This window comes from Centrocercus urophasianus, unplaced genomic scaffold (assembly GCF_019232065.1).
Source record: "Centrocercus urophasianus isolate 14NV4802_14NV808 unplaced genomic scaffold, USGS_Curo_1.0 seq_11, whole genome shotgun sequence".
NCBI classification, from domain to species: Eukaryota; Metazoa; Chordata; class Aves; order Galliformes; family Phasianidae; genus Centrocercus; species Centrocercus urophasianus.
In genome coordinates, this window is record NW_024884253.1 from 38,167,708 (window position 1) to 38,195,065 (window position 27,358).

Below are 27,358 nucleotides of genomic sequence, written 5' to 3' on the forward strand. Positions count from 1 at the left end.
GATTGACCACTAACAATTGAAGCTATTTGATGGAATAGAAAATCTTAACATTTCCCTTGTTTAAAAATAACTTTCAATTTTTGTCTTTTTTTTTTTTGTTGTTGTTGTTTAAATTACATTGTTCATAAAATATGTTTATAAACAATATAAAATCATGTCACTCAAGTCAGTTCATCTAAATACATAAAGGGTACCCAGGGATAAAGCTTTAAACAGAAATACAGCTCTATAGAACAGGTTATCTGGCTACATATCCATAGTATCTTAAATGAAACTCATATTCTATGTTCACTCATTACTTATTACTTTATCACTTTATTATCATTTATTACTTTTTTGGGAATACTTCTTATGTGTGTTTTTCAGAACACATGACAACCTAATAGTAACTACATCCTGTTTTACTTATTTAAGCCTACGCCCTTCATAAAGTATTAGTTGAAATCTCAGGCACAAGTAACTTTTCATTAGAAAGAGATTTTAACTGTTTAGTTTTCAAGGCCAAAATCAATTACTTCTTCCAACAGTAAATATCCATAATTAAAATCGTTCTGGGATTTGTTTCTATTTTTGTACTCTATGTCTTTTTCACTCATCTAGAAGAAAAGCAGTAGATTTAGGATAGATAAAGGAATAAATTTTTTAGAGTGGGGGTGGTGAGGCACTGGAATAGGTAACCTAGTGCTGTGGTTGATGCCCTCTGATCCTGGAAACTTTCGAGGCAAGGCTGGATCAGGCCCTGGGGGCAACCAGATCTAGTTGTGGTGTTCCTGTTCATTGCAGGGGAGTTGCACTAGATGCCTTTCAGAGGTGCCTTCCAATTTTGAGGATTCTATGATTCTAAAAGCAAATGTAAATGTAAAAGCTAGAATGAAAAATCACTCTTTCAAAATGATAATGATTTGTAAGCTTTCAACATTGTCTAAAAATGCATACATGCATAATAATGTGACAAAAATGAATGGAAACATAGCTTAGATATAGGGTTTGTTTGTTTGTTTGTTTTTTAATATCCTTCTCCTTATACAGCCTTTCCATAGCTAAGCAAGGGGAAAAAGAAATCCTTAATTAGTATGGATATTACGTAAGAAATGCAACAGAACATTATAATGTTTTAACTTTATTGAAATTTGAGTGTATTGCAGAACATCAAAAATATTTTGAATATTTTTACAAAGTCAAGCTTTATAGGCCATTTTTGTTATCGAATATCCCTGAAAATAACATTTCAAGACAAAATACTCATTTTTTATATACTTCCTGAGGCATATGAAAGTATTTAAAAACAATTATGCAGAACCATTGAACCTAAAGTTGAAACTGACTCAAGGCAAGCCACATTACATGTAATGATATATAAATGATTTTTATGACTTGAAATGTGCACAAAAATAAAAGCCTTGTGAACTACACATTATTTGTTACTTTCATGCCAACAGGATTACATTCAAGGGATGCTATTTGCATCACTCTATTTTTAAGCTGTTGTCATTTTTACGAAGGCCAGCATGTAAAAGAGAAAGTTTTTTTCCTGTGGAAATGTGGTATTCAGTATACCTAACTACTCAATACATATGGCAATCCTTATTTGGAATGGACTCTGAATTGCTGTGTATATCTGATTTTCATTTCAGTGTAGTAGCAGCTACATTTCTGTATTTAACCTTAATGATTACTCGTGGCAAATTTCAAATTTATCTATAAAAATGGAAGTCTAAAGTACATGTATTTCTATTGGACATGAAAATGCTTTAACCTTTGCCAGCAGCACTGAATGAAGACAAACTAGATTCATTCACCTAGTTCACATTTTATTTGTATGATCACAAAAAAATAACAGAATATCAAATCCTGAAAGAATAAGGAATGCTTGAATTTGAAAAAGTAAAAACAACAAATAAACACACGAAAACCCAGCCCAATCCACTTCCAATGATTATTGAAGTTTGAGGGGCATGTTAGCTTAAACAACCTGTTTTTTAAATAAAGGTGAAGGGATATTCTTAAATTAAGAAGTGCTTTACATGGGTTTTGAACTCAGTTAATTTGCACAGAACTTTGGCAGAGTCTGTCACATAATACTTAAGCTGACATATGTTTTTAGGAATGTTAACTTACAGTCAAATGAAAAGAAAGGATATCCAGTTTATGCATGTGTCAAACTTAAAATGATGTGACAATAAATACAATTTGCATCCAGATTCAAGCTATATACTGCAACAGAAAATATGTGCCTTACTTCTGTTTTGAAGATGGGTGACAGGAATTAGTAGAATCATATGTGCTTGAGTAGAATATTCAGTTAGGCTTGAATATTGAATCTTTTTTTTGAGCTTTGAGAGGGCAGAATGACCTTCCTAAAACAATGTTTATGCCCACTGTGAATGGAAAGAAAACAATATCAGTTCATGCCACGATAATTTGCGAGAAAAAAAGTTATCAGAAAAAAATCTTTAAAATCAAACGAACAAAACATAACCATAACTTCTGTCCTGAATGAATATTAAGTGCACTTTGTCTGACAAGTAAGATATCGGTTATACACAAGGAGATCTAGGAAGATGATGAAAAGAGAAGGAATGAAAAGCAGGAAATCTTCATGCACAGTAGGCAAGAGCCGATCAGTTACAGCAGTAACAAAATAGCCATTTGACCAAATAAAAATAAAGAATTATTTCTCAATCTTAGCAGAAACTCTCCCCAGTGTATGTGTGCAATTACCTCCACCTTAAACTGTAGCTATCTACAGCCACTATAGCAGGCATCAGCACTCCTCCCCTCCCCTCCAAGTGACATTCATTCCTGGCTGCTTACCAGCAACGTTTTTACCTAATTCATTTCTCGGGGCTTTCACTTAGAAATCCTGTTCCACCAGCACCCAAACTTTGGCTAAAACTCAAACCCTTACACCTCTCGGCTGCATTTTGCAACGCTTAAACCACTCCAGATTAAAATGTTTAAATGTCACCGAGTTACCGAAGTTGCAACTTTAATTGTAGCGTCTGTACAGGTTTTTATATCTAGTAGCCTTGAATTTCTACAAACTGTATATTCTTTGTATATTGACTGGCACATCCGAGCTGGATGCCCTCCCCCTGAGGATCGGGAGGCCCTTCCCAAGTGGGATCTGAGGAGGTGACACTCTCCCTCTGAGCTTGTCACAGCAAGGTCAAAATCCTGTCGAATTAGCAGCCTCGGAGAAAGTGGAACGATGTCAGACGGGCATCATACATTTTGCACACTTTTACAAACATCAGGCCTAACAAGTTGTGCATCCCTTGCCCTCCCTGCGGGGCCGGCCGCTCCAGGACCCCCCTCCGCCCTCAGTGCCGTTCCTCCGCGTTCAGAAGCGTGCCTGCTTCCGACCCTCGGCCGCAGCGCGGACAGCGGTGACAGCGGCGACAGTAGCGCTACGACCCCGACCGATACCGGCCGGCCCGTTGAAGGCTGTTGGGCGCTACGGTGAGTATCTCTACATCCCCTAGCGACTGATGACGACAGCGTTAAACACCCTCCTCCCATTGGCTTTCGGACACGCAGAGCGTGACCTATCAGAGAGCAAAGCGCTGCTGCTTCCCCCTCCCCCTTTAAAGCCGGCACCGCGGCGCGGAGGAGGCTCGGCTGCCTGCGACGGCGGCGTCACGTGACCTTCTGTTTACATCCTCTCAGCTGTTGGGGCCCCTCCTCCCCTTGCGGCGCCTTACACCAACACAAACAGCGGCCGGAGCTTGCCGAGCCCTCCGCTGCGTGGCCCGCCGGCCTCGCTTCGCTCCGTGGGCGGTCGCGGGAGCGGCTGGAGCGCTCCTCCGCTTTAATTCTGCCCTGAGCAGGGTGCCTGCCGCACACCGGGTGAGTGCCCCGCGCACGGGATGAGGAGGCGGCAGTAGGGCTCCCCGTGGCTGTGCTACGGGGCCGCTATGGCAGAGCCGGGACGGTTTGGGGTGAGGGAAAACGCAGCCCCCCCTACCACCTCTCTCCTCCCCCCCGCGGCCGGCGCTGCGGCCCCCCTTGTCCGGTGGCCCCGCGGGGGGGGGGGGGGGGGGCGGGGGGGGGGGGGGGGGGGGGAAGAGGTTGTTTTCGCGCAGCCGGGACAGGCCCCGGGCTAGCTGACGCCTGTAGGGGTTGAGAGAGCGCTGTCCCCCCTCCCCGCCGCCTCCTCTCTTGTGTGCGGTGCGTGATCTGCGGCCCGAGACGGGGCGGGGGGGAAACCGCAGGTGTGCGGGGCTGAGCGGGACGGGGCGAAGGCCGCAGCTGAGAGGAGCGCCGTCCCTGCGCTCCGGCTCCTCCCCGCTGTATTTTCCTTTTGTTTTGGTGGAAGGGAGAAACGCGTTTTTTTACGTAAACGCTGCCTTTCGACCCGCAAGCTCCGGCGGGCAGCGCTCGGCTCTGCGGACGAGAGCAAAGGTAACGGGGCCGCTCCCCGCCTGTGCCGCTCCCGGCTCTGTTTACATCGCCCTCCGCTTGAGCGGGGGGAGGAGCGGGACCTCGCGCCGGCCGGCCTCCCCCCTTCGCTGCTCTCTCCGCCGACACGTCCCCCGCCGCCGAGTTTGCCTCCTCCCCTCGTCCCGCCGCCCTCTGCCACGGCGCGGCCGTGCAGGGAGAGTGGAGGGAGGGATCTTGGCATCAGTCTGATACGCAGTTAGTAGCCGAGGCCTGCTTTGTGCAGCCCGGACTTTGAAAGGAGAAAGGGAAAAACGAAACATCCTGCGGTGAGAACAAGTAACTCGGGTGGTGAGCAGGATTCATCCTGAGGGAGGAAAACATTTTGGGGGGGTCTGCGTGAGGGAAGAGGTGGATCTGCTGCAGTGTGTTGAAGGTGTCTGTGTCCTAGCAGTGCTCAATAGGACCTGCGCAGCTGCTGTCCTTAGTGGGTGTTCTTTCTGTTTGACAGGTCAAAGTTAAGCACAGTTGAGCTGCACGCTTAAGCAAGAAAGTAAGGCTGCTTCTGGTAATGAGCAGTAAACTTTTCAGGTGCAGACAGGATGCTTGGATGAGGGCAGTCAGCACTTGAACAGATTAATAAAGATACCAGTTTTTGTTTGTTCACTCTGTGTAATGAAGTGCTTTTCTAGATTGAAAAATCTATGCTTTAAGTTAGTAGATAACAAGAGTGCATTGGGAGAGTACCTTTGTAACTGTAATTCACTGTTCTTGCAAAAGAATTATAATATGTGATACTTGCCGCCCTTCCTCCCCCAACTCATACTTTATTCTGGGCCCTAAGCAGACCATCTCTGGAATGAGTCAAGCTTGTATAAATTGAGCTGCTTTCAGCAGAACTCCTGCCTCATTTGTTGGAGAAGTTTGAGAGGTGTTTTGGGTGTGTAGGTGGACAAATGAGTCAAAGATCTATCAGTGTCTTAACTGACTTTGGGTAATAAAGATCATGTAACACCAGGAACATAACTTACTTGACTGTGTTCAGAAAGCTATGAGAGCTTCAGATGGAGATGGGCATACAGCCAGATGTGTTTGACAGCAGTGAATGTGCCTCAGATACGCAAAGAGAAACAATTAGATGTTGTTGGGAGCTCTGCAGTGAAGAGTGTGTCATGAAATTGCAGAAATGGATGAGCTAATTCTGAACTTGCACTCAGAACAACCAAATGTTATCTCTGGATTTGTGCAGGTAGAGGCTCTTTTTCCCTGCGTTGTCTCAGATCTCCACAGTAAACTCTTAGTCATTCTTTCTCTTAATTGGCTTTATCAGTGGATTTTTTTCATCCAACCTCAAACTTCTTTTATATTGTTATTGTGACTTGATCTAGATATTTGAACAGTCCATTGTTATTTTGAAATACTAGATTTATTAGTTGAATCTTGCCATTTTTATAGCCCTCATGTTGCCAAATTGGTCATTTTTATTACTTAGTCTTCTGTTTCATTGTTGATGACTACCCCAAGCTGCAGCTGCTCCTTTTGTAGAGGCTTCTGCCTCCCAAAAGTCTAATAATAGGATCGAACTACTAAACATGCATTGTAGTTCTCCATGCTTGTTCTGGGCTGCACCAGAGCAGCCATCTGGCTGCATTTGTGTAAGTTTGGTGAGCTGTTGCTTTAAAATATTGTGAGTTCAGGAGCCTAAAGTTAAGCTTAGCATAGATATTGATGGAGGTGAAAGTCTCTAAAGGGCGTGTTGCCTGTAGTAACTCTTCTGGACAAACTTCAAAGAACAGTAATACAGGGACCAAATTTCAAGTTCCTATTGCGAAACATGATTGATAATGCATTTCCTTTCTTTCAGATGTATTCCCAAAATTCAACATGGACAAGTTTCTGAAAGGCTGTGTAGAAAAACATTTATGCCAGTAGTTTTAAGACTCCTGAAAAACAAACGCATTGAAAGTAATTCTGAAATTGATGAGAATGTTCATTGCGTGCTGAAGGACAGCTGACAACACAGTTGTTTTTGGAAGAGAAACATCTTTACATGTAACTGTTCATTCCCTGTTATTCTCCTTGTCAGTAAGGGCTTCACAGATCTACTGTTTTACTCTGTAGAACAGAATAATAGAACTTGCAAGCAGTTCTCTTGCTGATCAGTAGTTATCTCTGTGTAAGAGACGTGGCTCAAAATCTGCTGCACTTGGTAGTCTTAGGTGCAAGCATAATTGATTATCATCTACTTTATTTTACCTACTTAAAGTGTAAATTCAGAGGTGAGACGAATGCTTCTTAGACGTCTTCCAGTAGAGTCAGAAGGTGGTCAACTGAATCAGTTTCTAAGCAAGGATGTGGGTTTTTCTAAAGGAGAGCTCTTTTAATGTGTCTGTTTTGTAAAAGTAATGATCCCATTTCTTCCCTATTCTCCTATGGAGTTCTAGACAGTAAAGTAGTTCATGTGAAATAATATGGATACAATTATGTTAAAACATCTGGAAATAGCTCCTGTGCTCCAATTCTTTTTGGGCTTACTTGTGTGTTCGATATATTATTTAGAGGCTTCTGGACTGTTGAATGTCAGCTGTTACAGCAGTTGCTGCTGCTGCATTTAAGAAAATTGGGATGGACTTCCTGAGCCTTGAAGAAAGGACAGAATTTGTAGCAGTTCAAGATGTTAAATGTCTTATTCCTCCACCAGGGATTGAAGAATTAGCTGGCTTCCATTCAGAACAGTAGTATTAGTTTTCTTTTCCTTTTGTCCTGGTACATCATGCCAACTGGTTTCAGAGTTAAGCTTGCTACTGCAAAGTTGGCAGTGATGTTAACTTGTGACAGGGAGCCTGAAATCCCAACAACTGTGTTTTGGATTCTTAAAAATCTCAGCAACAAGATGTATACCACTTCTGAAGAGAAGCTTGTTGAAAATGTTGAAAGTAACAAGCAAAAAGTGAACTGAAAGTGAAGATACCTTTATCTGGATTAAGCACTAGATTATGACTGCAATAGATAGGTGACTTATCAAGGGTTGTTATCAGTCCTTTAAATTGATACATGAAAATATAAGCCATCCCTCATTGTGAGGAGGAAGGCAGTACTTTAGAAGTAATCATAAGGCAGTTTAAAAACAAAACAAAACACCAACACCCTGCAGCCCCAGAATAGTTCAGAGGTGACATCAGGAAGTCACCATGGTGATAACTCTGCCTGTTCTGGTGCGTTCTCTGGTGGGGGAGTTCTGGGTGGGGAGGTGGCCATGAATGGGGAGTAAGCAGTTCCAGTTAGAGGGCTGCCTTGGGGCAGAGAAAGAGCTTGGAGCCCACTACTTAGAAATACGTTTATTGAAAGCTAATCTTGGAGTTCATCTTTGTTTTGTGTAGTATTTAGTGAAGAAAGGATGTTAAAGTTTAGTTCAAAATGGAGAACATTATGTTGTATGAGTTGCAGGAAGTTTGGGGTATTTGGAGTGTTGTTTAAGCGACTTTAACTATTGAAGGTTATAGTTCCTTAAGCATTAACCAGTGCTCCAAGTTTTCTAAAGGTATTTGCTCAGAATAATGCTGCAAACCAAATGCTTAATGTGATTTGCTGTGTTTCTGGAGGACAAGTGGAATTACTGCTTTTAAGTGAGGATTTAGAGCTGAACTTGGTCTTAGAGAGCAAGTGGTTTGTTAGCAAAATGGAATGCCTGAAAGCTTGTAATGAAAATAGCTTCATGTTTCAGAAATGGAAAGATACTTACCCTTCAGCAGCTTTAAATAGATGTTTAGTATCATTATTTGAGTAGTCAGCATGAAGCTTTTAGGTATGACAGCGTCTACTGAAGGCCTGCATTTTCCTGAAATTCCAGCAAAAAGGGGGACGGTGGGAGCAGGGGGTAGAGAAAGTAATAAGAGGATAAATCCAGGTAGCCTTGCTGTTAGGCATGCTTTACTGAAGATTGTTTTTACATATTTTTGTTTTATGTATATACAGGCACATAAAATACACATGCACACACAGCCATCCAGTCATGTGGCAGTGTAATGATTGTATTTGGTCCTATTCATAGAACCTGGAGTGCCTCTGGGTTCTTCGTTTATTAGGCCTCTTTGGCCTATGACACCTTAGAGTACATACCTGGTTCCTTTTCCAGATCCAACTGTCGTGTTCCTTTTGAGGGATACGTCTCTGTATGCAGTTGGAGTGCTTCTTAGTGGTCTTAAATCATGTTGCAAGGACAGGAATCATACAGAAGAGGTGTCTGTTGTTACTTCACACCGGCTGTTGCAGTGTCATAGACCAAGTAGCCCAGAGTTAGCAGGAGCATCTGAAATAATACTGGAGGTCTGTGTTTAAGCACCTGAATCTCATCTCAAGTATCAACAGTTTGTTGGTATTGCAAAAACTTTTATTTGTATAATTTCTAAATAGCAGTGCTTTTTAATTCTGTGAATAAGGACTTTTCCTTCCTTATATATATATATATATTTTTAACAACTGGCTCATTATAATCTTTAATGATAGGTGCATATTTCTAGCAGTGAATTAAGCAATTGTGAAAACTGTTCAGGATGAGCAACAGCAACTTAGTGATAGCAGGTAGTGTTCCAGCAGGTGGCATCTGACTGTCTTTGGGAAGCTTTTTTAGCTGTTGTCTACAACTATTAATTTAGACTTAAAGATGAGAGGAACAGTTGAATCGGGTTTTTTACATATATAATAGTAGCTTAAGATGTACTGAGAGGTGGTATGCAGTAGTACAGTAGATACAGAATACATGTGTCTGAATGAATGTTACTATTCTAAATGTTTGTGTCAGTAAAAATCTTAAAGCAGGACAAACAGCATTTAAAATCAACTTCTGTCTTCAGAAGTGAAAGGGATCTAAATTTCAAAGAGAATGTCTCACCGATGACCTCTTCATTATTTATTCATATCTTTTTATTTTAAAAGTAACACAAAAGTTGCTTCTCCAAGATAAGCCAAGTTCATTATATATGTGTTTTCCACATGTTGAATGATGACATCATTGGAACTTCTGGTAGTAATAGTCAGCTGGTAAGTTACACACAGATTGACATGTCTGTGGTATCCCTGTTTCAAATGTAAAGCTTGGTTCCTATAAACAGTTGTTTTAACACTGGAAGAAGAATTAGAATTGTGGTTGGGAGAAAATGAGAAGTGGTTACTATTCTGAGAATTTGTGTTAATTCTGTACTATTATTTTCAACAGATATTCAGGAATCACCATGTGGTTTTCTTTATATATGGTTTCTATAAATATCTAAGGTGTGGGGGGCAGAATGGCAAGGCCAGCCTCTTTTCAGTGGTGAGTGGAGGCAGGACAAGGGGAAACGGCCGGAAACTGCAGCATAGGAAGTTCTGCACAAATGTGCGCAAGAACTTCTTTACAGTGAGGTGACGGAGCACTGGAACAGGCTGCCCAGGGAGGTGGTGGAGTCTCCTTCTCTGGAGATGTCCAAGACCTGCCTGGATGCCTACCTGTGCGACCTGCTGTAGGGAACCTGCTTTGGCAGGGGGGTTGGACTCGATGATCTCTGGAGGTCCCTTCCAACCCCTACAGTTCTGTGATTCTTGACAAATGTTTGAATGCAGAGTGTTGGAGCCGCTGTGTTGGTAGTGATATCTTCAACATGATTTTTTAGTTGTCGGTACAGCTAACTTTTTAGTGATATCTTTAACATGCAATAGTGATATCTTTAACATGACTTTTTAGTTGTCGCTACAGTGGAAATGTAAATTGCTGAAAGAGTGAATGCCTTAATCCACCAATGAGAGCAGCAAAGCAAAAGGTTAATATCTTGCAGTGCTAATACTTTCAAGTAGTCAGGAATGCTATGAATACTTCTATCAGGCTGTTGGTATCACTGAAGGAATTGATTTATTTTGGAAAATCTTGAGGCCCGTAGTTTTCTTGTTAGCTCTTGTTGTTGATATTGGATTCTGGCAGGTGGGATTTGCTGGCTCTTCTGCTGCAGCATGTGACTCTGCTGTTTATTTTCAAAACTGTCCTCCTCTTTACCCTTTCAAGAATGAAATGTGGTTCTGTTTTCATTCAGTGTAGTCACTTACTGTCTATTTTCTTAAGCATTGCTGTGTTCTTCTACAGACTAAGTTTGGTGTAATCGCAGTCAGGTCAGTGAAACTGGAAGGAGGAAACAGACCAGTTGCTGAGTCTTTTTTAATAATTTCTGTGGAGCTGACAGTCTGCAGTGTTACAAATCCCATAGGCTTTAAGTCTCTTATTTACCCCAGTTAATTATAACTAAGACTCATTACTGTTGAGTTTTCTGAGATTCTAAGATGTGTACTGGAGTAGCTGAGTTCTCAGGAAAGTCAGTGTAGGATTTAGCTTGGATAAACTGGGGTTGTTCGTGATGTAACTAAGGCAGATTATGTGACTGTAGCAGCCTCTTGTGTTACATCTGTAAACTACACCTCTGTCAGGTGAAACCCCTGTGCTTATATCTGTAACAGTTTGACTGGGTAGGATTATGGGGATGAACATGTCCCAGTGTATAGCTGCTACATCAAACAATAAAAAGTTCTGAACTTCCTTATCTTGGTAAAATATTTGTATAAATATCTTGAAATGGTCACTGAGGCTTTTCCAAAAGCTCCAGATCCTTCTCTAGACTGTACCTGCTGTTAGTCCCATAGGTAAATTCTAACTTTGGAGCCATGTTTTCAATAGTACTTAATTCTTATCTTGAGATGAAATAAAACTATAATGCGTTAAAAATGTGCTTATGTGTGTTGGCTCTTAAGGAAGTGCTGTGGGGGTGTTTGTTCAATGCTTATAATGCTTAAGAGCTATGAAAATCAGGTGTGCCTGAAGTTGTTGAGAGATCAGAAGTAGGTCAGAATATTTGTAAAGGACAGGTAATTATTTGTAGAATGTTTCAAAGTACTGACTACTTAATGGGCTTTATTTGCGGTTTGGGTCAACTTGGTCAAGTTTGAATTCTTAGTAGTTCAAATTTTGGGAACATATATTTTAATTTTGTGATCTTAGCCGTAGAAGCTTGTCAGTATCTTAGACTATGTGGATTAAAACAGTAGTAGGATATGCAAAACAACAATACAACAAATAAGTTGTAAAACGATTCCCATTGTCTGCTTCTCCCTTGTCATTTGCCTTCAAAAGAATGCTCTAAACCTTGACTATCGTAAATGAATGTCAGCACCATAGTAAAAGCATTTCTGTGCTCTTAAAGGAATTGTTAATACTTGAGTAAGTGAAAAAGAAACAATCTTACAGCTATCTTAAACAAAACAAACACAAAATCTTAAAAATAACCAAACATAGAATGTGGCTAATTAGAGATTCTTTTTAGGGTATGATTTAGAAAGCAAACAGAAATCAGTTTCTTCTAAATTTATACAAGCTTTTAAAGTATGTTGGAACTTAGATGAAATGTCACCGTATTTCAGAAAGCAGTCGCATTTTTTTACTGGATGTAGGTACCTGTTATTAAGCTATATTTTCAGAATCTGGTCTTGCACCGAAGTGTTTCCTTCTGAAACAGTCTCCTTAGTCATAGAGGTTTTTTTTTTTTTTTTTTTCCTTGCAGTAGAACTTTAATCCTGATTCAGTTTTTCATGGCAGTAAGGAATGAGTATTACCTTCAGGTATATAATTAGGCATTGATCACATGTTGTTTTGTCATGCTCAGTGGCGTTAAGCATTGGGACGTTAAAGAGGGCAAGACATTTGCCATCATCAAAACAGAATAGGGTTTGGTTTATCTGCTAGTGATGCCATCTTTTTGAGAAAATTCAAGTGAGTAGACTTGGGCAGATTGCATTTGTGAATGTTAGAATAACATTTGAATTACTACTTTCAAACAAGAAGCCATCAGACGTTATTTACAACTAAAATTTCAGCATTCAGTCTGGGAAGTTAGGGACTGGTTATGTCTGTCACTTGAGCCTTAATTTTAGGCACCCATGGCCAGAAGTGAGTGTGTATTCTCAGAAGACAGCCCTGAGCTCATGCGTACATAAATGCGTAGTTGCACATATTTGTTAACACTGGCAGGAAACACAGCTTTAGTGCGAGTACAGGCAGCACCAACTGCTTACCCTGTTGCTCTTTCTGGATGGTTAGGCTGAATGCTAATGGGAAGTGCTAGTGGAGTCTCCTTCTCTGGAGATGTTCAAGACCTGCCTGGATGCCTACTTGTGTGACCTGGTGTAGGGAACCTGCTTTGGCAGGGGGATTGGACTTGATGATCTCTGGAGGTCCCTTCCAACCCCTACAATTCTGTGATTCTGTGAAATGCATGCATGCATACATACAGTGTGGATTGCTCAGTTACTGGGGTTAGACGCCTGTTCTATCTATAATGGGCCATTGGGTCTGCTTATTCCCTGTGTCTTTGTATGCATGCACCTATCAGGAGTCGTCTACCTGTGACACCCGAGGTTCTCCAACACTAGGCTCAGACCATTTCCTCCAGCAACTGACTCCTCCAGTTACCCTGCTCAGGTACTGACCCCTACCCATGGTTCCCAGGTGGCCTCACATACCTGTGGGCCAGTCCAGTTTGGTGCTCCTTGTGACCTGACCTGCTTATGCTTACCCCCTTCTTTGCTGAAACCAGGGATCACACTGTTTCCTATGACCCTTTGCCACATGGGCCCCAATTGCTGCTATTAAGACTTCTGTACATGCAGAATAGAGCCTTATACTCAGAACAAAGGGTTAGGAAAAGGTGAGAAGACAGGACAGGCAATGGTGACTGGGGGGGAGTACAGCTAGACACACTGACAGCAACCTGCTAACGTGTGACCTGTCCTTCTATCACCTTAGCTCTCTGTATTTTCTCCCCAACCCCTTTAATCCTTCTTGTTCCTTCCTTAAACATTCCATAACAAGTGTGGTGCAGTTCCCATATGCTGTTCCCCTGTCTCCCTCAATAAATGTGAGGCCCTGTAAGCAGTACCACTTCTCTACCTTCAAGGTGCCATGGGGAGGCCCAGTGATGGATGAGGTGAAGCAGTCAATGGCTCTTGGTGAAGCCCTGGGAGAAACTGCAGCAAGCTGGTTGGTTGGGCCCCCCTGCCTGATAGTGTGCCTGCTCCTGTGTGTAGCAAAAATATTTTTATTACATAACCTGACAGGATTAACTTTGATAGGTACTGTCAAATAATTGGTATAATTATTTGCAAGTGTAGTTGAAAATGTGTGGTAGAAGTGGCTACTGGGCTATATAGGGGTGAGTTAAAGTGATATTGTTACAGAAATCATACTGCATTTCCCAGTGTGCTTTTGTTCTTGTTCGTGGCTTTGTGCTTTAAATGGAAACAGGGAGAATGCTAGAACAATCACGTGGAACTTTGTGGAACAGTCTTTTATAATGGACTTCGATGACAGTACCAGTGCTCTAATTTTCGTAAAATAAGGAGCTGAATTTTGTTTTGTTTTCCTGGATAGCTCTTGCATTTGCATAGGGACTTTTTTTGGGTAGATTTATAACATACATTCAGTTCATACTTTATTTGTAGATCTTGAACATTTCAGTAAGTCAGTGATTTAATAACAACCACATGGGGTAGTTGATCTCCATATAAAGTAGGCATTAAACATCTTAAAAAGCGTAGGTTTGTTATTGATGAGGTTGAGCCTTTAAGTAATTAGTATTGACATGTGAATAAGCATGCATATAAAACCATTTGTGTTTCAAAAAATGAGAGGATCCAGTGTGGTGCTTCTGGAAGCTGGTAGTAGTGAAATACTGATGATGAAAGGCAGGATGCAAGAGTAGGCTGTGCTCATACATGCTTCTTGAAGATTACGGGCCCAAGTAATAAAGTAGCTGCTTAAAATATGCTGTTGTATTGTACTGCACCATTCTAAGAATCTAATAAACAGGATCAAAACTTGAAATTCTTTATGCAGCGTCTTATGGAGGGGTACATAATAAAACTTGACATTCTTAGGCTGTGGAAGTAGACATTTTGATAGTATAGTACTGATTTGTTTATGATGTTTTTGCATGCTATTCAGAATTATGTCTGAAGACTGCAAAATACAAATGTTCGTAGTATGCTTCAAGTTGAATTGCTGATTTTTATGATTATTTTTGAGAGTGCTGTAAATACATAGCTTTGAGATGAGGTTTCAAGTGTCAGGAATGTAACCGTCTTCTATTTTTACTCTTGACCTCATTTCTATTTTCTTTTGCTAAAGGCAACAGGCCTATGTTGTTCTGTTGCTGCTGGAAGTGAGTTATTTAAATAACTTGAAATGTTTATGCACAATAAGCTTTTGAACTTTAGCACTAGCTGAAGTAGTGAATTTTCAGTCATAAGCCACATTTATCCTACTGAAAATTATATGAACTGTGATTCTGTGACTTGATCCACTTAAGACTGTAGCTGCAGAAGCTGCATTTGTGTTAAAAGTTCAGGAGATTGTTTCAGTTTGTGTACTAAGCCTGCTTTGTATTTTGAAATGTGTATACCCCTCTCCTTCTGCAACTGACTGCTTTAAAGAGGTGAAGGAGTATCACTTTACTTTATGGTGTCTGGTTTGCTACCTTCTGTCATCACCACAAACTAAATTTAAACATTTTCTTTCATGAAGAGAAATGCTTGCTTTTAAAACATTTAATGTTAGATTGTTTCAGCTTCTATAAGCCTGTTTGCAAGGAGAATTCTCTGTTAAATATTGTTGAGCAGAGCTGTTTGTTGCGGTGATGAGTTTTGCAGCCTGGCCTTTTTTAACTTGCTAATTTCTGTAAATATAGCAGTTTTTCTTCTGGAAAAAAAAAAACAAAAAACACCAAACAAGTGCAAATACAAACTCAATGACTGTCAGACATCTTTATACATTGAGAATGCATATCCACCTTCTGAAGTCCCCTGATGATTTAGTCTTGCTGGTGAAGAAGCCAACATTATCTGATACCTGCTGTTTCTGTGAGTCTTAGATTCTCCGGAGTGTCTGTATGATACTAAGCAATAGTCTTTCAGTTTTTACTTGACAGACTTAAAATAGTTGTAACCTGGGAGTTGTAGGCACACTTAACCAGGAGCTGAGTCCTTCAAAGAGGTTGCACTATAAGAGAACTGTTGCTGGGTTGTTGCAAGGACTCTGCTGGATGGAAGGATCAGGGCTTTTCTCTGTCACACTGGGGCACTGAGTTAAGTTAACATGTTGTTTGAGATACTCCTCTGGGACTTCGCCTGGTCTCTGGGACATCTTACGCTCCACAGAGATGAGATCACTTTATGCAGCATCATGCAAACAGCAGGATCAAGCTGTAGCTGACCTTCCCTCATTATGCATGGTATGCATGTAACTAATCTGTATTTTGTTAGATTGTTCTATAACAACTGATGTGTAGCTGACTGCTAATGATAAGTGTCAGGGTAGCAAATTTGTTTTGATGACATACTACTTATCCATATATTGTGAAAAAGCGTGTCATGCTGTTCTAGTCCATTACTAGGCAAGCGAGACAGGTTTCTTGTCTTTCTGCAGGTCATAATTAAGAAAGGTCATCCAGGGGCCTGGAGGATATTCTAGGATGTGAAAACAGGAGCGAGGTCTCTAACCATAGTGACAACTCATAAACAGACTGAAATAGAGAGCACAGTTGAGGGCTACCTCTCTGAGGATATAGAGCTACTTTAGTACTCTTCTAGTACGGATCTACACCTTCAAATTTCAGGAACTAGCCTGCATTTGGGAATTCACCCCAGCACTACAGTCTGCATTGTTGAATTTGTGGAAACACTGAATTCATTTCTTTCAAAGTAGGCATTCAGAACAAGTTTGTGGTGTCACAGCTGGGAAACTGTTTTAAGAAGAAACTTCTGAAGCCTGAGGTGGGTTCTTTTTTATCATCTAGATTTTAAGCAGTAAAGAGAACTGAATTGGATTATGGTGGTAAACCACAAATTCGGAGTTACACTCAGGAAGTATTGGGATTTTTCTTTACGATATGAAGGAATGAATTTTCAGATCTTAATCAGCAAATCTGAATACAGGCCTGGCACATAGAACTTGTGTGTAGAAAATGCTTGTTTTGGCATTCAATCTTGTCACTGTTTGAAGAGGGTAGGTCAAATTTCAGGTGAGGAAATAGGCCAGTTTAGAAGAAAACAGTGAAAAAAGAAGTGTCCCAGCCTAGAGAAAGGAGAGAAATTTTGAGGTGGAAAATCACCAAAATTCAATTTTTTAAAAATTTTAATTAAAAAAAAAAGTTCACAGGAGGGGAAAACAAATTATGAAAGAGGGGAAAAAAAAAAAAAGGAAAGAAATTCACTGAATGTATACACTGAGTGTATTCAGCAGCAGAGATGGTCCAAAAATTATACCACCTTGTGTAACTCTGAAGATGGAAGTAACTTTACTATGAAATCTGCACTGATGTCTTTATCACTGCTCGTACATTTGTGGAGCCATGAGCCTCAGTGCGTCTTCTGAACACAGCAAATACCACATGCAGTAGTGCAGGTGACTGGAGAAGGAAGAAAGTGAAAGTAAGGGGCACACCTGGAAACTTGCATAAACATCTGTTGAAGGCCTGATCAGGGTTTAAGCTTGCACCAGACTTGACAAACGTTGTCTGCCCAAGTAGGTCAATGCAATTCAGGTTAAGTCAGTAGTCATAGCTGTTTACATTCATTTGGCTTAGCTTTAATCCTGTGGTCTGTTCCTTTTTCCATTGCTATATTGCAAAGAACCTTGAAGTATGCTGTGAGTGGTGTATTAAATTGGAGGATTGACCATGCTTGTTTTTGTATTTGTTGAACTTGAAAAGTTTCTTGAAATGATCTACATGGACAGCAGGTTAGGAGGGAATGCTCTCGAGTGAGATGAGCCTACTAGATTAAAAAAAAAAATAAAATGGTGTTTCTACTAGTTTCCCTTAAGTCACCGACAGTATGCTACTGTACCATAAAAACAATAATTTTCCTCCTTTTTCCTATTAACCAATTTGAAGTGAGAAAGCAATAGCTGTGGAAGAGGGCAGTTCAATTAGCAGTTACTCTTCCCAGAACATCTGGACTTCGTTGCTTCTAGTTGTGCTTTAACGAGAAGACATGAGTTTAGAAGTTCCTAAACGTGTATGAAGACTTCAGTCTTTGTATCCGACTGTCTATTCTGGCTTTTTTTTTTTCATCTATTACAGTTGCTTCCAGCACACAGTTCATATTTTGATTTTTCTCTAGTCTTTGCATGATGAAGGAAATAGTGTTGTAATTTCTCTGTGGTTTGGAGTTGAATTGCCCCTGCTAATGGCACTTCTGCAATACTTGATGTAACAGGGGAAGATAAATGGAAAATGGAATCCTTTGCTCGTGGAGAGTCATTAGAGAGGACAAGAACAGGCAAAATATGATCACATTTCTATCAGTTTCTCTTACTACTTTGACTCTAGTAGAAGCAGATTTAGTACTTGGTTGCCCAGCAAATTTCAAGCATCTGCTGATGAGATTAAAGTTGCTAACTTCTGCCATGAGAAAACACTGTAAAATGGACTATATTTTTTTTCAGTGCTTTGTGTTGTGTCTGGTTAGTTTTCTCTTCTTGCAGGGGAAACGCTTTTCAGCAAATTTAACAGCTGGCTCCTGCATCTAATTTTACTAATAGCTTTGTGGTTTGTTTTTATGTCTTCTGTGTGCTGTTTCCCCAGAAGAAGGAAGGCTCAGCAGGAAACTTTGCATGTCCCCTTTGAACTGCAAGGGAAGCATTGCAGTCCAAAGTGCGATGAGAGAATTTCAGAGATGGTATGTTAATGACAGTAAGATTTTCTCAGAATGCATTAGTTCTGAGGAGCAGACTTGAAAATATGGGTAATAACATCTATTATATTTCGTTTTGGTTTTCATCTTTTGAGACTGGGTAATAGTCAAGGTGGGCTAAAGGACATGTCAATATTACAAAATGCTATAGATTTGATATTGTATGGATCTGAAAAAGGCAAGATTTTGTCTATCAAATTAATTGAATAACTTTCCTATGTGGTATTCAGTCTAAGACAAGTGTGTGGGCTTTACTGACCTGAGGAATTAACCTAAAATGTAAATACACTTACGTAGCTTTTGAAATGTGCAGAATTTGATTAAGAGCTGGCAAATAAAGCTTGGCAAAGCTTGTACCAGTTACTGACTTCTCAGATAGGATTGCAGGGCATGTAAAACAATTAAAATTCACTCATGTTATGGTTAAAATAAGCTCGTTAATGTTTCTTAGATTGACATAGCCCAAGAACACGTGTTCAGTTAATGTGACAGTATTTGCTTTTGTGTTTTTAATAAAAAACATGGCCCTTGCCCCAGAAAACAACAACAGCAACAAAAACCCCAAACAGTTAACCAAACTAGAAAATACTTAAGATGAGGAATTCCAGTAAAATTGATTACAGCAAGTTAGATGCATGTCAAAGGTATTGTTCAGCAGTTATGTGACCTTTTACAAAAGCTGAAAACTGTTGACCTTTCATTTTTACTGTGGGTATGAGAAATGTTAAGGTAAACTTGTAGAAATTTTTAAATCATGTAGAGTGAGAAATAGATTTTTTAGATAGATTAGTTTTAATCAGTAAATGAACTTTTTAAGACTTTGTTGACGTTGTAATTCTTAAACTATAATTTCTTTTGGATACTGTATTCCAGGGATTTCTAAGGCTAAAGTTAATGATTGCATTTCATTAATTTTAGGCAGCTTTCTCTTTTATGATCTGTGTATCTCTATGTAAAATAGTAACTAGAATGTTAGTTATGCTCTGCATCTGCAGATGCTGCGATTTAGGTATCTGTACGCTCCACGGAATGCTTTCTATAAGCTTTGCAATCTATGTAGACTGCTTTTACCAGGTCGTGTTCTACTGTGCTTGTTTTGATCCTCGGTCAGCTGTCAAAAGCACAGCACCTGGACTAACTTGCCTTTTTTTTTTCCCCCTCTAGTGTCTACCAAACAAACTTGTGGGATGGTTTCTTTTCCGTATTTAAAAAAATAGAAAACGTGACTGTGTGTCTCTTTCTTCTGTTGGAAGCAAGTAATTTTACTTTCATAAGGAAAAAGCTTATAAACAAGCATTGAAAGGAAGTATTTATGCCTTAGCAGGATACTTGTCTGTAGCACAATAATTCATTTTTCATGAAAAGACCATAACTTGGTGTGTTTCAATGCATGTCATCACTGGAAAGTATGGTGCCACTGTAGTAACTAACTTTTACTGTTGGGTAATCCCAAGAACATAAAATTAGACAATACCTAAATAAATTAAATGTATTACTACAGTGACTATCTTGAAATTAGCAAATGTTTTTGGTGGCAAAGTACTTTCATGTGAAACAGGAGATATTATCTCACAGAAACTATAAGGCTTTATTTTGAGAGAAAGGGCTTTTTTTCTTCAGAGTGGTTTTGTTTTGTTTTGCTTGCTCAGCAATGGAATACATAGTTGGTGAAGTTCTCCATCTGCTGGCATGAGGCAGTCAATGCATTCTGCAGGTAGGGCTGAAAGTGATGTTTCTTAACTTTAGCAGCTGCATTCATCTTTCAACATAACAATCAAATTTTTGCCTTTAGTTAAAAATCTTTTGAACTGGATCTCTCGGGGCAATCAAGAATCTCTTAGAGTGAGGGGATGGCAAGATGGCTGTTGTTTTAGTAGTTATTAATTTTAACTAGTTATACTGATTTTTTTGGTTGGAATAAAGTTGATTTTCTTTGTGGTAGCTCATTTGATGCTGCTTTGTGGGTTGATTATACTGTTGATGACACTGTATTATGTTTTGCTGAGCAGTACTTATACATAGACACAATCCTCCCTGTTGCTCATGCTGTCCTGCTGGTGAGAAGCTGGGAGAAGACTCAGCCGGACAGCCTACCCAGACTTGTCAAACAAGTATATATCTAATACCATATGGTGTCATGCTCAGTACAGATGGGCTTTTACAAAACAGGAATTTGGTAGATTGTGTTGGAGTAATTTCTGATAAAAGGTTACATTTGCTTCAGAAATACTGGAAGGGAACTACTAGGTCATAGCCTGAACCAGTGACTGAGCTCCTGGTGAAGAGGTGTGTCCACCTCTGGATGCACAGGTGCAAGCAATTCATCTGTGTACTGGAAGGGGTGGAACTGGGGTCCACCCCTCCCTGACCTAATTTAAGGGCTGGTAGATGTGAGGGAAACATCTCTGGAGATTGCTTCCCTCTGGGAGTTTTCAGCAAGCCCTTGCCTTTGCAACTGAGTAGGCTGTTCTTTTCTGATTACAAGGTTTATTATCAATATGTTTCATGAATCCTTCTATTATTGATTGGAGACAATTTAATACCTCTACTTGCCTGATACACTTATGTTCCTCTTTACGTGTTTTAACATACTACTTGTGATTATACCTTTGGAATGATACTTTTAGAAATAGCCAAGTCTACCTTTTATATTGAAATACAATATTTTATTTCTTCTTGAGAAAAGTCTCCCAAATACTGGGAGAAACAACTCGTGTTCAGACTTAGGTTGTATATTGTGTTTGATGTATTGTTCAACAAATAAAACTAGGTAAAAGACAGGAGGGAAGTAAATTGGCAGAAGGACTAAGATTCTTCTTCTTCTTTTTTTTTTTTTTTTTTTTTTGGTTGAGATGGCATTGTAAGTAATATTAGTAACTAGCTCATTTTGAGTAAGCTATTCATCTAAAATAATGTTGGTTTTTTTTTGTTTTTTTTTTTTTCTCCAGTATTCAGTTCCTATTTTGCTGATAATTTACATAACAAATCCGGATGTTAACATTTTGCATCTGAGAATGCAATGGTTAATGTCGTAACTGTGGATAAAATACCATTCTGAAAGAGTTACTTTGAAGTGAGTGTTCTATGCAGAATTCCTAAAACTTTCTGGTCACTTAAAATCTGGCAAGCTAATAAAACATTCTAGGTACTTAAAGAAATGGTGCTAGTTTAATTCCTTTAGATCCATTAGGAGGATTTCAGTGTGATTCCCAATTGCTGAATCCAGAACAGTGCAGTTTTCTACACTTGTATTCTGGTTCAGCGCACAAGTGAATATCTGAAATGCATCTCATGGTCATTACCAACTGCCTGCTTTGTCTTCCACTACACTGTTGGTTTTTGAGCATGTTAGCTCAGTTTCTTTAAAATTCAACTAAGTTTGTTTATGCTTCATCTGCTGTTTGGTATTCAGTTCTCAGAACTGCTCCAGAGCTAGTCCAAAGCTGGTTGGCCCCACAAATGTAGTAATGGGTGAGAGTCTCTCAGTACTTTTTTGCAGTCCATATAAACTCTAGTGCTTGCTAATGTAGACAGACAGTGAAATACTAAAGTTAAGCTGAAAACCATTGTATTGTGTTGACACAAATCTGAAGGGCAGATGTTGTTTTTTTTTGACCGAGTATGATGTCCAACTATAATAGTTCTCTAAGTGATCCAGTGCAAACAGTGTTTCATTACCATCTAATAACTGTTGATGTACTTTTCTAAAAACTCAAGTTACATAAATTTATCTTTTTTTTTTTTTTTTTTCCCCTTAGGATTCATTTGTGATGTGCTTTTGAAAGAACAACAAAGGATCTGTTACATACTAAATGCTTTTGAGAAAACTCTCCTCCTGATGTATTTTGCAAACTAATTGAACCACCATAGAAATTCAGCATGGGAGGAGCTGTGAGTGCTGGAGAAGACAATGATGACTTAATTGATAACTTGAAAGAAGCTCAATATATCCGCACTGAGAGTGTGGAGCAAGCCTTCAGAGCAATTGATCGTGGTGATTATTATCTGGAAGGATACAGGGACAATGCTTATAAAGACTTGGCCTGGAAGCATGGAAATATACACTTGTCAGCACCTTGCATTTATTCTGAAGTCATGGAAGCTCTGAAGCTTCAGCCTGGATTATCTTTTCTAAATCTGGGTAGTGGAACCGGGTATTTGAGTACAATGGTGGGATTAATATTAGGTAACTTTGAAAATATTTATTTTAATACATTGCCACTGCATATTATTAGAATATTATACAAGCCTTGTAGAACTTGCACTTCTTTAAAAGTAATAATAATGACACACAAAACTGGATTTTTGATGTATGTTTTTTACAATATTGTATGTTATCTGCAGGCTGTAGATAAACTGTTATCTACAGATGCTTCTGTCCACTGGCATTTCACAGAGTGTTTTGGAGGAAGTTCTGCTTGTATTTTTTGTAGCATAGAATTTTAATATGAGAGGAAACAACCTTTCATTGCTCAGAAGAGGAAAGCATAGAGGAACAATCTGAGGGCTAAAGTTCTAGTTTGCATATGTACCATATTTATGCCATTTATGGAAGAAATATAAATTATGTTGCCTCATGACTCTTGAAGAAACTTAATTGAAAATTAAGTCTCCATCCATGTGCAAACAACCTACCTTTAGAAGAAAAAATGCTTTAATTTTCTAACCTCAATATGATACTTAGAATACAAAGCATTTATGCTAAAAATTGTTTTTATTTTACATATGAATTTCATTATATTACTACTTACTTCAGTACATAGTTCTTACAGGTGCAATTTTAGTGACTATTAAATGGATGTTATTTGTTGAAGAAAGCCTTCTAGCAGGTTGGGCATTTTGTTGCGTGTGTTGATAGACACACAAATCTGAAATGTGAGAAGCTGGTTTGATTTCAGTTTTTATCATTCATTCTCACGTAAAGAAATTGTCCCTAATATGTACGTAACAAATTTCATTTGTTGATTTCATTTGTTGGCATCTCTGGCATTGTATTTTGTTCCTGTTAATAAATGCAGTGGCAAAGGTACTGTTCCCTGTTGTAGAAACAGAAATTATGTTCATTAACATGTAAAAATTTAAACTGAAGATATCTGCTTTGGAGGGTGTTTCTGTTTAACATGAGTTATTATGAGTTAAGTTCTGTGCTAAGAATACCTGTGTAATAGTATTCATACATTTCCCTGCTCTGTGTAAAGCTTCGTTCTTTCAGTATTCTTCCTGAGCTGTGATGTTCAAGATGTTATGTATATTGCACTTGTATTGATGTGCTTGACCTTTTTTTTTTTTTTAAATGGTGTTTGGTTGCCTGTTGAATGCTCCTTCACTAGACCCTATCAAGCAGTGTTCTTGTCTTTCAGAATATTATATGTGGAATTTAAAAAAAAAAAAAAAAAAAAAAAAAAAAAAAAGACTTTGAGCATTAGATGGGCTGACAGCCGCCTGAGGAGCACAGTTAAGCTACAGCTGTTCCTTGTTTCCAACTCAGGTGCTGATATATCCTTAGTAGTGCTGAGGAGCATGGAGCAGTAGCTGTTCAGCTACATTTGGAAGCAAGCTTCTCATGTTTCCATAGTACTTCATTTTCTTATTTTCTGCTCCCATTGATAAGATCACTAATTATGTATAATGATTCTTCCTTATTTTAGTGTTTGTTTTAAACGATGGAGTAAAGGAGTAGAAACAAATATGCTTCTGATAAATACGTATGTTGCTCCAAAAGTAGTACATCCTACTTATTTCCATAGAAACTACAACAGATACAAAGAGCACAGTCAAGCTATTCGATAGAGCAAATAGTGGCAAAACACTGTTTCTCAGTATGGTCATCACCATTAGCTATGCATTTTTGCCAGTGATGAACAAGAGTTTGCATGCAGTGCTCTCAATCTGCACCAACAGAGATGACCTATCACCACTGCTGAAATGCACCACCCACCACCTCACTGTGCTCGTGTCCACTGTTTGGTCTCCATAAACATTCAACAAGTATCAGTGAATGTCAGTGGGAGCAATTTTTTCACTATGAAGGAGTTCAGTGATGCACCTTTGCTTCATATGCACTTCCATGTCAGACTGCTCCTCTGCTGCCATCCGTCTCACAGCAACAAAGCAGAGCATTGGTGGGAAGGTTCAGTCTTTGACATAACACTGATATCTGCCTCTGTCATTGTGGGCCAACGTAATAAAATGGGAGGTGTTACTTTTGGAGCTGACCTTGTGTATGTATATTTAAAAGCCCACCTGTTTTTAAACAGTTTTCAGTGTGCAGTGTGAATAGTAACAGGGAACCATGTGTTCTTTGACAGTAGGTGGGTATCTTCCAATTTGATAATGTAGTGGGTATGTTTTTGCCATGCTGTCAGCATCAAAATGAGATTAAATTAGCAAGTGATTTTGGAAGTGGTATACACTACACTGCTAAGTATAGCGATGCGTGAAAAAGAAAACTTCTAAATAGATTAGATTAACCGTTGATGCTATTAAAATACATAGTTCGAACTAGATGGTGGAATTATATTTCAGCGGTTGAATTCTGCTGAAAGAGAGTTCAGTCTGGAGAGTAACAGAGAAGTTGGTTTCTGGTTTTTAAAATGAGTGACTCCTTGGCATCTGCAAATGTACTAATGAAAGAATAGAATCTACTTGCATTTCTGTTCAAATTATGGGTAATACGGTATATTACAACATGACATTAGGTTGCATTTGCAGATTTGAGACTGTTGGGGCATTTACAGTTCCTTAGTTCTTTTTTTTCTTCAAAATTGAGTATTGTAAGGACTGAGTAATTTTGGGACTGGAGGCATCAATGTGTTTTTTTATTTTATGAGACTAAAGGCATGGCAATTATAATAGGAGAAAGCATGCGTTGGATGCTGCTGCATGTTACAAGACTGTACCTATGCTGGTTAGGAATGTGGTAGGCTATTATTGTGCAAAGGACCATTAAATGGTCTGCACCTATGCTGATTAGTAATGTGGTAGGTTATTATTGTGCAAGGGAGCATTAAATAAACATCACAAAAGATACCGTAAGAGGTATCTTTTATAATATGATAAATTTAAATAGATGTGGCTGTCAGCAGGAGGTATGTGTTTTCACAAGTTGAAAGATGTATCTACCTCTTGGCTGACCTTAGAGAGGTCTCATGAGCAGAGCATATAGCTTGGTTTTATTTTATTTGGTATGATGTGTTATGTTAAGAATTGTTGTTAGTAATCACTTTAGTGATGTATAGTAGGTTTTGGTATACTGGAGAAAAAGTTTTTTAGCAACTGTTTTTCGTAATTAGTGTCTTAAGAAAACTATTTCTTTGGAATAATATCTTTAAGCTAAATACTTAAGCAAGGTTTAGAATTATAGATATACAAATTTAATTTTTTTCTAATATTATTGATATTTGCTTGCTTTTTTTTTTTTTTCTCTTCTCTCTCCTTTTTCCAGTTGTGTTCCAGTGACTAAAGTATCTGGGTTATTGACTATATATGAAATGTAGAAACATCACAGTGAATGTGACTGATTCAGAACTTTCCTGATGTAGAAAATAGTCATAATAGTGTCTCATGATTTCTTCTTGTTCCTGGAAAATAGCTTTAACTTCTAGCATACAAATGAACTTGGAAATGTACTTGGGTTTGATTGCAGGATCAATCAGTGCTGCAGCTGTAGTAGTATTGTAATGAATGAACATAATGTGGCCAGTTGCCACGTTCTAGGTGGAAGTTAAATGCTATCTGAGTAAAACAGGAGCAGACTTCTGCAAAATAGAGTAGATGTAATTGTGGGAATATAATACAAAATCTCTGAATTGTCAGAAACTAAGAAAACGTTTCAAAATTTGAAGAACACAGTATGAACTAAATCATAATTATTGTTGTCTTCCAACTAAATAATTTGTTGAAAAGGAAGTTGTTCAGTCTATAGTAAGTCAAGCTTTTCTGCATCCTTACGATGAAAAATTAGTTATATAAAACTGTTTTGCTGCAATTCTATTGCTGTTCTTTATATTTTTTTCCATCCTTTGACTTTTTACCTTGTTTCCTCTTAACCATCCGTAATGCAGATACAAAAATATCTTTGCCTAGTGTGTTTGAAGAATTCAGTGTTTACGTGATGTTAGTACTTTCACAGGCAAAAGTACAGTTTTGTTCTGTGTGATTGAGCTGTGACTGAAGAAACTGCTGTTTTTATTTACAGGACCTTTTGGGATAAATCATGGAATAGAGCTTCATTCAGATGTGGTAGAATATGCCAAGGAAAAATTGGAGAGCTTCATAAAATATAGTGATAGCTTTGATAAGTAAGTATCTCATTTGTCTGGTTCACTTTGCAGCAACTTTTTACTTTAACTGACCACATCATTGCTCATAAACTTAGAGAGGGAAGTAGAAGAATGGCATCACACATGGCAAACGGTATTTGTTACTGCAACATAGAACTTCAGTTTCTCAGTCTAGTTCACAAGGTAAGTTAAGGCTTAGGAAAGAAGGCTTTGAAGTGTGACACTATTCTTGCTGTGTAGTACTTCACAAAATTGATCTTGCTGCATTTTGGGAGTGCGTGTACATGCACACACATGTATATACTATATGTACATGCATATATGCATGACGTACTATGCGGATGTCTTTTACAGTGCAATTTGTATCTGTTAAGTCAGTTCTTATTACGTAATTGGACATCTTTTGGTACACAGTTAACTTCTAATTTGCATCTGTTGGTCTCAATGTCTGATTGTATTTGTTTATTACCTGAAGAGGTGGACTTAAGAGTCTCCATTTGCGCTCAGGCACCACCTGCTCTTCCTGATTTATCTCAGTTTTATAAGGCTTTGAACCTTACTGGTTTGACTTCCTAAACCATTTTTTTCTTTAGTTTGTAAGTTGTCCATAAGAATGCAGAACTTGGGCCTCTCTGCCCTTTCAAAATGGAAAACTGTGTTCCAGCTAGGTCTATTATGTGTAAAAACTCTTCATGGATAATAATTTCTCTACCAGTAATTGTAAGGTAGCTGCTGGAAATTCAGAAGAATATTTTAAATTGTATTCATAGCATAAGAATTGCTTGTCCTTACCCATCTTCTCTTACTGAGAGGGGAGCAGAGAAAATTCTTCTTATCCTCTTGCCTTTGTAATATCTTTTAAGAACTACTGTGCATTTGATTTTCTTAGTTGGAACTCCGTCTGGTTTTTCCTTACACCAATCTTAAAGAAC

The 27,358-nt window shown here is 38.9% G+C and overlaps 1 protein-coding gene across 7 annotated transcripts in view; it reads left to right on the forward strand.

Moving 5' to 3' along the window:
* The first annotated feature begins 3,732 nt into the window (after positions 1-3,732).
* The window catches only part of PCMTD1 (protein-L-isoaspartate (D-aspartate) O-methyltransferase domain containing 1), a 42,392-nt gene continuing 18,766 nt past the window's right edge, over positions 3,733-27,358 (forward strand). Inside the window, exons 1-3 of one of the 7 annotated variants that reach the window (XM_042838134.1) lie at positions 3,733-3,849; positions 21,903-22,330; positions 26,342-26,444. In XM_042838134.1, the coding sequence (XP_042694068.1) occupies positions 22,024-22,330; positions 26,342-26,444 (410 nt within the window). In that variant the 5' untranslated portion in view covers positions 3,733-3,849; positions 21,903-22,023. Of the gene's footprint in view, positions 3,850-4,110; positions 4,171-4,380; positions 4,405-4,625; positions 4,710-21,120; positions 21,218-21,902; positions 22,331-26,341; positions 26,445-27,358 lie in introns of those variants that run through there. The other 6 variants (XM_042838153.1, XM_042838159.1, XM_042838145.1 and 3 more) reach the window with 6 other exon arrangements.